Source organism: Caenorhabditis remanei, chromosome III, assembly GCF_010183535.1.
Source record: "Caenorhabditis remanei strain PX506 chromosome III, whole genome shotgun sequence".
NCBI lineage: Eukaryota > Metazoa > Nematoda > Chromadorea > Rhabditida > Rhabditidae > Caenorhabditis > Caenorhabditis remanei.
In genome coordinates this window covers 5,507,268-5,518,478 of record NC_071330.1, presented here as the reverse complement: position 1 = coordinate 5,518,478, position 11,211 = coordinate 5,507,268, and the positions used below count along the sequence as shown (strand labels likewise).

Sequence of the window (11,211 nt, the reverse complement as noted above, 5' to 3'; positions counted from 1 at the left end):
AACTTATCTAAAATAAATTAAATTCTGTTAAAAGTATAATTTCACAACTTTTTCTTATTCGAAGTGGGGGAAATTCGATGAGAAACAATCGCAAAAAGGCAAAAAATCGAGAAAATATTTCGAAAAAACGACGGACTGCCTGCTCGTAAAATAGTGGGCATTGTCTGCATTGCGTACTTCGGCAGCTACCGTAGTCGACAATTAATTTCTTTGATCTTTTTCTGGTTTTTTTCCATCAATTGCCGCACCTAAAACGTTTTTCTACAAAGTATCTGCTTATTTTAGTGAAAATCGAGTTAGAAGTATGTGTTTAAAAAAGTTAATGTCCTTTATTTTCATAATTTATCGATTTTTCGCTGAATTCTTAAAATTTTCAGTTTTTTAAGTTGTTCGAACCAGAATGACTTGTGGATCGGTCTATACACCATACGTTCGTAAGGGATTTGCGCAATTTATGGAAGAAACGAACGAGTTGTTGGCATTTGTCATTGAATCAACGAAAAATGAGATAACGCCAGTGAACGTGAGAGAATTATGCCAAGAATTCAAAGAAGCAACTGACAATCCGAATTCAGAATTAAGTCTGATGAACAGGTGAGAATATTACTTCTGTATAATTCAGCAAATGATTAATTTTCAGACTGCAAACTCTGAAAATTCACGAAATGAATAATTTGACAATCGATACGAAGGTTCGATTGATTTTCGTGATGAGCATACCAATCGATCCAGATTTTTTCTGCACACCTCTTCTTCTAACCCCACTAGGTATGAGGGTGGCAAATCTTAAAGGCGCACGTGTCAAAATTTTTTGCCGCAGAGGGACCAAATTGTCCCCCTTTTTGAATCGTTAATAACTTTGCCCGTTTACGAGCTTTTCACCTAATTCTTTTTGTGGCCATTAGAAAATCGCCGTCCCGTCATTCCTGGAAAATTTGGTTGTGATTCCATCCTTTGTGGCCAAGCTATGAGCCGTAGAGTGAAAGTCATTTCATTTTGGCTTGAAAAGTTTTGGTTTTTTAATGTTTTTTAGAATTTAGATTTTTGTTGTGGGCTTAGTTTTGGGTGTAAAAATAAGATTTTTATATGACTGGGTAGAGAAAAAACAGGGCTAAGTGGAGAAAAAGGAATTATATTGATACCTTTTTTCAAAAAAATTTTACAGAGAGAAACGTGAACATATTGAAATTTCTGAAAATTTTCGATTTCTTTTACTTTCCTTCTTAAATCTCGAGTTCTATCCTACAGATTGTTTTGAATTTTGGTGTATAGATGTGAAATGAGATGGGGAATCATCTTTTGGCGTCAGAATTGTGATTTAAGACACCCCCTGCCCGCTACGGCCGATGATTTGCCGAAAATATCGAAAAAACTACAGTACCCCGAAATTCCCTCTCATTTCTTTCACCGGTTGTAACTCGCTCAGTTTTGAGAAATTTCAAGATCCAAAAAAAAAGAAATGTGCAGAAAAAAAAACTCTATCGAATCATGTAAAATTCAATATACTTTTAGCTGGTAAAACTATCAGGAAACCGGATTTTGTGGTTTTCGTGGTTTTTGGTCATGCTGTGGATTTTTTCCATTCGCTGTCTTGGGAACAGGATTCACTGAATCGCTCTGAATTTTTGACACCGATCTAAACTTTTGGAGATCTAATGGAACCAAAAAGTCCGATCAAAAAATATTCAAGCCGGACGATTCTGTGGAGAAACCTGAATCTCCACTGACATTTTTTTCGAATACACTGACCATTTTGTCACTGTATGTGTCATTGTACAGCTGCTAGGAGCACCCCTCTTTTCTACGCTCACCATGAGAGAGCATTTTCGTGCATCCGTGGCGCAGTGGTTGAGGGCGGGGGTGAGAGTCAGCAGGGTGGTGGTTCGAATCTAACTGTTTTATTTTTGTTTTTGTTTTTTTTTGTATGAACTATCTAAAATTGGATAGTGGTGGTGTAGTCTTTTGGTTGATGTGCATTGTGAATTCGCAAGGATGAATAGAGTACTACTCGCAAGGATGAATAGAGTACTACGCAAGGATGAATAGAGTCTTTTTTTTGGTTGTAACTTGTATTTTTGTAGGTAATCACCTTCCCTGATGATGGTCTAAGGACCGAAACGTCGGATAAGCCACTTCTAATTTGTGCCATATATGAAAAATAAAGGTCAACCAAAAGAGTAGTACTCTATTCATCCTTGCGAACTATCTAAAAGATTGTGAAAAAAATTTCTTTACTATTAACAAACGCAAACGGCTGTATGTTTGTTTGTCTGTCGCCGATCCTACCGCCCTTCCTACTGAACTGATTTTCTTCGAAATTGATCCACGTTATAAAAAGTTATGGGCCGTTTTCTAAAAAGTGATGACGTGAAGGATTTTTCGATATCATTGGATTCAGAAAAAATAGAGGATTCCAACCGTGTGGTCCGTTTCTGGATTGATCCACGTTATAAAAAGTTGTAGGCCGTTTTCTAAAAAGTGATGACGTGAAGGATTTTTCGATATCATAGGATTCGGGAGAAATAGAGGATTCCTAACGTGTTGTCCGTTTCTGGATTGATCCACGTTATAAAAAGTTATGGGCAGTTTTCTAAAAAGTGATGACGTGAAGGATTTTTCGATATCATTGGATTCAGAAAAAATAGAGGATTCCAAACGTGTGGTCCGTTTCTGGATTGATCCACGTTATAAAAAGTTGTAGGCCGTTTTCTAAAAAGTGATGACGTGAAGGATTTTATGATATCTTCGGAATCGGAAAAAATAGAGGATTCCAAACGTGTGGTCCGTTTCTGGATTGATCCACGTTATAAAAAGTTATGGGCCGTTTTCTAAAAAGTGATGACGTGAAGGATTTTATGATATCTTCGGAATCGGAAAAAAATAGAGGATTCCAAACGTGTGGTCCGTTTCTGGATTGATCCACGTTATAAAAAGTTGTAGGCCGTTTTCTAAAAAGTGATGACGTGAAGGATTTTTCGATATCATAGGATTCGGGAGAAATAGAGGATTCCTAACGTGTTGTCCGTTTCTGGATTGATCCACGTTATAAAAAGTTATGGGCAGTTTTCTAAAAAGTGATGACGTGAAGGATTTTATGATATCTTCGGAGTCGGAAAAAAATAGAGGATTCCAAACGTGTGGTCCGTTTCTGGATTGATCCACGTTATAAAAAGTTGTAGGCCGTTTTCTAAAAAGTGATGACGTGAAGGATTTTATGATATCTTCGGAATCGGAAAAAATAGAGGATTCCAAACGTGTGGTCCGTTTCTGGATTGATCCACGTTATAAAAAGTTATGGGCCGTTTTCTAAAAAGTGATGACGTGAAGGATTTTATGATATCTTCGGAATCGGAAAAAAATAGAGGATTCCAAACGTGTGGTCCGTTTCTGGATTGATCCACGTTATAAAAAGTTGTAGGCCGTTTTCTAAAAAGTGATGACGTGAAGGATTTTTCGATATCATTGGATTCGGGAGAAATAGAGGATTCCTAACGTGTTGTCCGTTTCTGGATTGATCCACGTTATAAAAAGTTGTAGGCCGTTTTCTAAAAAGTGATGACGTGAAGGATTTTTCGATATCATTGGATTCGGGAGAAATAGAGGATTCCTAACGTGTTGTCCGTTTCTGGATTGATCCACGTTATAAAAAGTTATGGGCAGTTTTCTAAAAAGTGATGACGTGAAGGATTTTTCGATATCATTGGATTCAGAAAAAATAGAGGATTCCAAACGTGTGGTCCGTTTCTGGATTGATCCACGTTATAAAAAGTTGTAGGCCGTTTTCTAAAAAGTGATGACGTGAAGGATTTTATGATATCTTCGGAATCGGAAAAAAATAGAGCATTCCAAACGTGTGGTCCGTTTCTGGATTGATCCACGTTATAAAAAGTTATGGGCAGTTTTCTAAAAAGTGATGACGTGAAGGATTTTTTGATATCATTGGATTCAGAAAAAATAGAGGATTCCAAACGTGTGGTCTGTTTCTGGATTGATCCACGTTATAAAAAGTTATGGGCCGTTTTCTAAAAAGTGATGACGTGAAGGATTTTATGATATCTTCGGAGTCGGAAAAAAATAGAGCATTCCAAACGTGTGGTCCGTTTCTGGATTGATCCACGTTATAAAAAGTTATGGGCAGTTTTCTAAAAAGTGATGACGTGAAGGATTTTATGATATCTTCGGAGTCGGAAAAAAATAGAGCATTCCAAACGTGTGGTCCGTTTCTGGATTGATCCACGTTATAAAAAGTTATGGGCAGTTTTCTAAAAAGTGATGACGTGAAGGATTTTATGATATCTTCGGAGTCGGAAAAAAATAGAGGATTCCTAACGTGTTGTCCGTTTCTGGATTGATCCACGTTATAAAAAGTTATGGGCCGTTTTCTAAAAAGTGATGACGTGAAGGATTTTATGATATCTTCGGAGTCGGAAAAAAATAGAGGATTCCAAACGTGTGGTCCGTTTCTGGATTGATCCACGTTATAAAAAGTTGTAGGCCGTTTTCTAAAAAGTGATGACGTGAAGGATTTTATGATATCTTCGGAATCGGAAAAAAATAGAGCATTCCAAACGTGTGGTCCGTTTCTGGATTGATCCACGTTATAAAAAGTTATGGGCAGTTTTCTAAAAAGTGATGACGTGAAGGATTTTTTGATATCATTGGATTCAGAAAAAATAGAGGATTCCTAACGTGTTGTCCGTTTCTGGATTGATCCACGTTATAAAAAGTTATGGGCCGTTTTCTAAAAAGTGATGACGTGAAGGATTTTTGATATTATCGGATTCAGAAAAAATAGAGAAATCTAATTACGATCCACTGTAACACCCAGAAGGGTGGTGTTGAGACGGAGTTTTAGTCGCCGTTAGACGACGTGAACCAACTGGTTGTAAAAGTTTCCGATTTTCTGCTTGAACACGGAAAAAATAGAGCCAGTCGGTGACATAGTTTTGAACTCAAAAACTGTACGTTCTCCCATTTTCCTTCAAGCCGAGCTAATTTTTGAATACAAAACTTGCTAAGCACCGCGCACGAGGCGCAGCCGAGTACTGCGGAGCCCGCCGGGAGGCGGGGGACGCTAGTCTCTGAGTTAATAAATAAAGTTAACCAAATAATTAATTTCTAAAGTTTTCAGACTGCAACACCAGGCGACTGTGAAGATTGACAATCATCAGCGAATTGTTGAATATGAAACAATTGGAGGAGGTCTCAAGCTCAGTGGCAAGCATGTAAGACATGGAGTTTAGTACAGAAATTTCAGATGAAGGAGATAAATTTTGCTATTGTTGCTTTCGCTGTCTAAAATCAAAATAAACACGGATAAAATGAAATAATATCGATTTTCAGTTCCCAATCAAACCGAAAACCGACAGAAAGAACCGAATAATGATGATGTTTCTCGCGAGAAAGACGGAAACTGTTGATTATCCACTCTCACCCACTATATTCATCGATGAATACAGAGCAATATGTGCAACTTCTGAAGCAAGATTCACTGCGCAAAGACGGTAGAAACCGGCTTCGAAATCATTGTTTCTGAGAAATAAGTTTACAGATATAGAGGATTGAAAGACAAAATATACTGGGCGACTGAATACGATAAGGTTACGAGAATGAAGATGATGTTCATTTCTGGTGGAAAAGTTCCAGAATGTTTCCTCAGAGAGTGAGTGAATGTGGAGGCCGTACCGAACGGGGAGAAACGAGCGAGTGAGAGAAACGAAACCGGGAGAAACGAAGCCGGGAGAAATGGCGGCACGGCGTTTTTTGGGCAGTACATTTGAAAAAATTGTGCATAAAGCTATAAGTAACGTTCCTAAATGTTGTCAGATGAAAAATGACAAAAAAGGCGGTCATCAACAAAATATGAGTTGAAAGTGGTAAATGCCACTGTCTTCGTTAGAATCTTTCTATCACATGAAATGTGTGAATTTAACATTTAAATTAAAGGCGTATTGCGGTCTGTTGTGATGTTTTCATATTTTAATGTATGAGTTTCGGCGAGTTCATTTTCATAGTTCAAGAATTTTTTCATTCGGTCCACAACCCGCTGAGAGCGAGCGCCGGAAAGTTTGGTCATTGAAAGGGTCGCGAAAAAATGGGGGCCGTGGCCTAGAAATTCGACTTCGAAAAAGTTGATTTTTTGAATTTTGACGGTATTTTCGATTATTTTTGTTGTATTTCTTCAATATTTTCGATAGAAAACGGCAAATATTGATAGAAAAACACTAAAAACTATCGAAAATAACGCCAGAAATAGCAGAATACTGAAAAAACAACTTTACAGAAGTGAAATTTCTAGAAAATTCTCGCTGGCCAAACTTTCCGTTGGTTTTTTCAGTATTCTGCTATTTCTGGCGTTATTTTTGATAGTTTTTAGTGTTTTTCTATCAATATTTGCCGTTTTCTATGGAAATTATTGAAGAAATACAACAAAAATAATCGAAAATACCGTCAAAATTCACAAAATCAACTTTTTCGAAGTCGAATTTCTAGGCCACGGCCCCCATTTTTTCGCGACCCTTTCAATGACCAAACTTTTCGGCGCTCGCTCTCAGCGGGTTGTGAACCGAATTAAAAAATTCTTGAACTATGAAAATGAACTCGCCGAAACTCATACATTAAAATATGAAAACATCACAACAGACCACAATACGCCTTTAATATTCTCAAACATTGCGCGCAGTTTAAGAACATGTACTGCCCGAAAATCGCCGCACCGCCATTTCTCCCGGTTTCGTTTCTCTCACTCGCTCGTTTCTTTCCGTTCGGTACGGCCTCTGAAAGTGGGCGTGTTTTATTTTAATTCCATTCATTTTAGGCTACGAGAAGATGCATTGGTAGATGTGGACGAAGAAAATCGAATTATTCTTTATCAATCAATCGATGGAAGTCTCAATTTGCAAGGAGATCACAGTCTATCGACAAAAATGATGATGGTTGCAGCTTATCGGAATAGTTTGGATATTGCGCAGCTTGAATCCAATGAAGAGTCAGTGGAAATTGAAGAGAGAAATGAGAAAGAAGAGACAATTGTTGATATGTCTTCAATGAAGAGAAATGGGAGATTGTTAGTAAAATAAGCTGAAAGTTCTTACAAAATTAGAAAATCTTAGAAAATTATTGATTCATTACTTGCAGAACGAAGTATGATGTTGAGTGGTGGCCATCGATGAAAAAGAGAAACATGGGTGACCTCGACTATTCACTACCAATTAATGATGCTGAAACAAGCGGTAAATTCTAGAAAAATTTCTATTTTTCCCTAGAAGTAGGATTTTTCAGCTAATGTCATTTACGAAGAAGATCCAATGACAGCTATAACGAAGAAACGTATCAAAGAAGAGCATAATTACGCAGCGTTCAACAATCAATACATCGAAACCATTCCTGTTCGAGAATCCATTCCGCCTAATTATAATTCCAAGTTAATTGAAGAAATTAAGAATGAGTATGACTGTTGAAAGTCTGAAAATTATTGATTTATTACTTTCAGATCGGAGAATGATGTTGAGTGGTGCCCATCGATGAGAAAGAGAAACATGGGAGACCTCGACTATTCACTATCAAATAATGATGCTGAAACAAGCGGTAAATTCTAGAAAATTTTCTACTTTTCCGCTAAAAGTAGAATATTTTCAGCTATTCGAAATGATGTCATGTACGAAGAAGATTCGAAACGTATCAAAGAAGAGCATGAGTACACCGAGTTCAACAATCAATACATCGACACCATTCCTGTTCGAGAATTCATTCCGCCTAATCATAATTCCGATTTAATTGACGAAGTTAAGCATGAGTATGATTGAGAAATGCGACTGTACACCAAGCCATGTTTCATCCTTCATTGTTAACCTTCGTTGTTGTACTGCATTTTTCCCACTTTGTCAACTAGTTTTCTTGTTCTAATTTCAGGTAACAATCACATAAGAATGATTGTTATTTTCACACATTTCATAAAATCAATACCCCTTTTTGAGTACACAGTGTCCTATTGATTGAAACCATTTTGAAAAAAAGGCGTGTTCTTGCGATGTAAATTACAAAATATTCAAAATTGTTTATATTTTCGCGTGACTTGTTCCACGACACGATGATTGATCAGATAATAAGATAAGGATCACTAAAACATGGAAAATTCAAAAAATAATTCAGTTTTTAAAAAAGTCTATTCGATTGCTCAAACGGAAAAGGTGAGTCTCCATGTTTTCGGCTCCGAGACTTTCCAAAACCAGACGTTTTGAAACTGAGACATTTTGCAATCTTGACGTTTCAAAGCCATTATATTAGCCGAGCAAATTCGTTACAACTGCGCCCTGCCGCAAACGAGAGAGTATCGGCGAGAGACGCAGATTTTTTTTTCGCGCCAACAATTATTTTCACAGTTTTTGACCTATTTTCACTATTTTTCGAAAGATTTTATGTAATTTGTTCTTAAAAACAGCAAAAATAGGTCAAAAATGGTAAAAATATTTGTTCGCGCGAGAAAAAATTCTGCGTCTCTCTCCGATACTCTCTCGTTTGCGGTGGGGCGCAGTTGTAAGAGGGGGTGGGCCGCTAATATTCCGGCTCAAAATGTGAAGAATACCAATGAAGACTTTCGCGATCCTCGAAAATTGAGGAGAATATGCTAGATTTTGTTTAGTGTCGACATGCCATGGTTTCGAAATGTCTGGTGTCAAAATACCAAAGTTGCCAAATGTCTCGGTTTCAAAACGTCCCTCGAGACCCATTTTTCAAAATCATAGAGCTTTCGTTTCCAGTTGACAAAGAGCGAAATGGACGTAAATAGCAGTGATCAGAATGGAAAACCATCGATTAACAAGTGAGTTGAGAGAGTGTACTGTAGGAGGACACGTGGAAAAGTATTCAAAGAACTTTCGATCAAAAAAGAGAACGATGGGGGTCTAAAAATAGAATTACTTTGAGTAGTATATTTCAGTTCTGCGGAAGATTCAAAAGACCAAAAAGAGCAGAGAGAAAGAAGCGAATTGCCACCTGTGCTCCGTCCGAAATTCTCAAAACAACGACGTCGTCGCCGTCTGAAAACAAAGACGACATCTCGGGAAGCTACTATTTCGAAAGATGACGAAGGTACTGTAGACAAGATGGAAGAGAAGCCATGGGAAGATGAAGAGAAACCGTCACTTGATAAGCCATCTGTTGAGAAACAGTCGGCAGAGAAAGACGAAGACGGACATCGGGACATCGTGCCACGTGACACACGAGAAAGAGAACCAGGAGAACGAGAGACCGAGGAACCCGAGTGTCAAGATTCAGAGATTCGGATTCTTACGGTGGAACCACAGAATAGTGATACTGATTTGGTGAAGAAAGTGACGACACCAGTTACAGTAACCACAGATGATAAGAGTGATGAGAAGAGAAAGAAGGCGACGAAAGAGGGATCGAAACGAGCGAGAAGAAAGAGAGTGATAAAACAGAAAGGAAGTGGACGGAATAGTGGAAGAAAGCAACAGTTACAGTTGTCGGATGAGAGGAGGAGACGCAAGAAGTTGAATAATGGATCGGTGAGTAATGGACTAGTTTTCCATCTGGTGGCCTAGAAACCCAAGTCATTGCAAAACTAGTCTCCCATCAGACATCTACAGTCTCCACATAACTAAGTTTCAGAAAGAGTCACTTGCAAGCCCTCGTGCGTCTACATATGTCCCTCTGAAATTGGATAAGTCGGCTGAAAATGTTGCCAGAAAAGGAAGAGCCAACAACAAACAGTCTGATTCTATGAGACCACCATCCGTGGATAAACGGAATCCTGCCAAAAAGAAGTCCTTTTTCAAAAATATTTTCGATAAGACCAAATCTTGGATGAGAAAATCGGATGACGTCGCGCAGCCGTGAGTGAAAGAATAGGAGAAAATATTCATCAAACGGGGGGGGACTAGTTTTCCTGAATAAGGGTTCCTAGGCCATGAGCTGAAAAACTGAACAATTGTTTGTTTTGCACTAGTTTTAGTTTTAGAGATCGCAGACTTTTGAGACCTTTATTTCTAGGCCACAAAAACTAGTCTAAATGAGTTTTTTGGCAAGCAAATAAGTTTTTAAAATTAAAACCAGAAGATAGAATCTCTGAAAAATATGTTTCATCTGATTTTAACCTACAGAACTGGTCATAAAAATTGTGAAACTTGATGTTTTTTATTTGAAAACCAGCCTGGCTGCCGCGCCTTCGGCGCTTCATCCGGCTGGCTTCTCCTTATTTTCGTGTTCATCTTCTCAGAAATGTGTCCGCGTGGCCGAGTGGTCCAAGGCGGCGGTCTCTGCGCAAAGAGAGCAAGTTCGATTTTGGGCTCGGCCGCCTTTCTTTCTCATTTCTCAAAATTTGCGGACATTGGGACAGATGGACAAACCCCACATGCGTTTTATATATAAGAATGATTGTCATCTTTGTGAATGTGTCACGGCCTCCCTAATGGCATCACAATGTCGATTGTTAACGGAGTGTATACACAGGTGAACCGCTGGGGAACACATATGGAACCGCGCGATAGCGTATGTGCGGCTAAAAAGAATGAGGGTTGGACCCTATATGTGTCTATGTGGATCACCGCGCGGTCGGCCGAAAACGTGGGGAGCATATGGAACGCATATGGATAGCATATCAGCATTAATTCTACCAACCGTATTTGGTTGATTATTCTGTATGAAACACTAGAAAGGCCTAATTCATTGTTGTGATTGGTATGTAATGTTATCATGTTGTTTCACTTTTCTTTTTTCCAACTTGTTCACTTCCCATCTCGGACTTGTATATTTTTTCCTTTTTTCTCGAAGTTCTTTCCTTTTTTAAACAGATAATGGCAATACTTTAAAAAAATGAAAATCACACACGATTTCCTATAAACATTATATGTTAGCTTGGTGATTATAACACAATCATTGATTCTCAAGCTTTTCTTTGAGCTCTGAAAGAAAATGATACCCGTCGAAGAAATTCGAAGTCCGGTATTTTGACTTTACTTCGGTATGACAAATACTTACCTTCTTACCTTTAAATCCTCCTGAAAAATATGATTTCTTATCATACCGAAGTGAAGCAGAACATCAGACCCGAACTTCTCAACAAAAACTTAAAATTCTAGTTTCTTGAGAAAATAACAATTTTTGTATTAAAAAAATAAGTTTCCGCAAGTCTCAATAGATTTCTTTTTATTTTTGAAGTTTGCCATTATCTGTTTTGTGCAAAAAGAATGA

The 11,211-nt window shown here is 38.0% G+C and overlaps 2 protein-coding genes across 2 annotated transcripts; both read left to right on the top strand.

Moving 5' to 3' along the window:
* Positions 1-400: 400 nt before the first annotated feature.
* Positions 401-1,640, top strand: GCK72_009238 (uncharacterized protein; the record flags this gene model as incomplete). Its single annotated transcript, XM_053727281.1, has 3 exons — positions 401-594; positions 641-768; positions 1,513-1,640. The coding sequence occupies 3 exons, from the start codon at positions 401-403 to the stop codon at positions 1,638-1,640; spliced, it is 450 nt and encodes a 149-aa protein (XP_053586858.1).
* Positions 1,641-3,652: 2,012 nt separating this feature from the next.
* GCK72_009237 (uncharacterized protein) lies at positions 3,653-7,805 on the top strand (the record flags this gene model as incomplete). Its single annotated transcript, XM_053727280.1, has 9 exons — positions 3,653-3,771; positions 5,132-5,225; positions 5,344-5,504; positions 5,552-5,662; positions 6,818-7,066; positions 7,138-7,232; positions 7,282-7,447; positions 7,493-7,587; positions 7,639-7,805. 9 exons carry the CDS (start codon positions 3,653-3,655, stop codon positions 7,803-7,805), a joined length of 1,257 nt encoding a protein of 418 aa, XP_053586857.1.
* Positions 7,806-11,211: the final 3,406 nt, after the last annotated feature.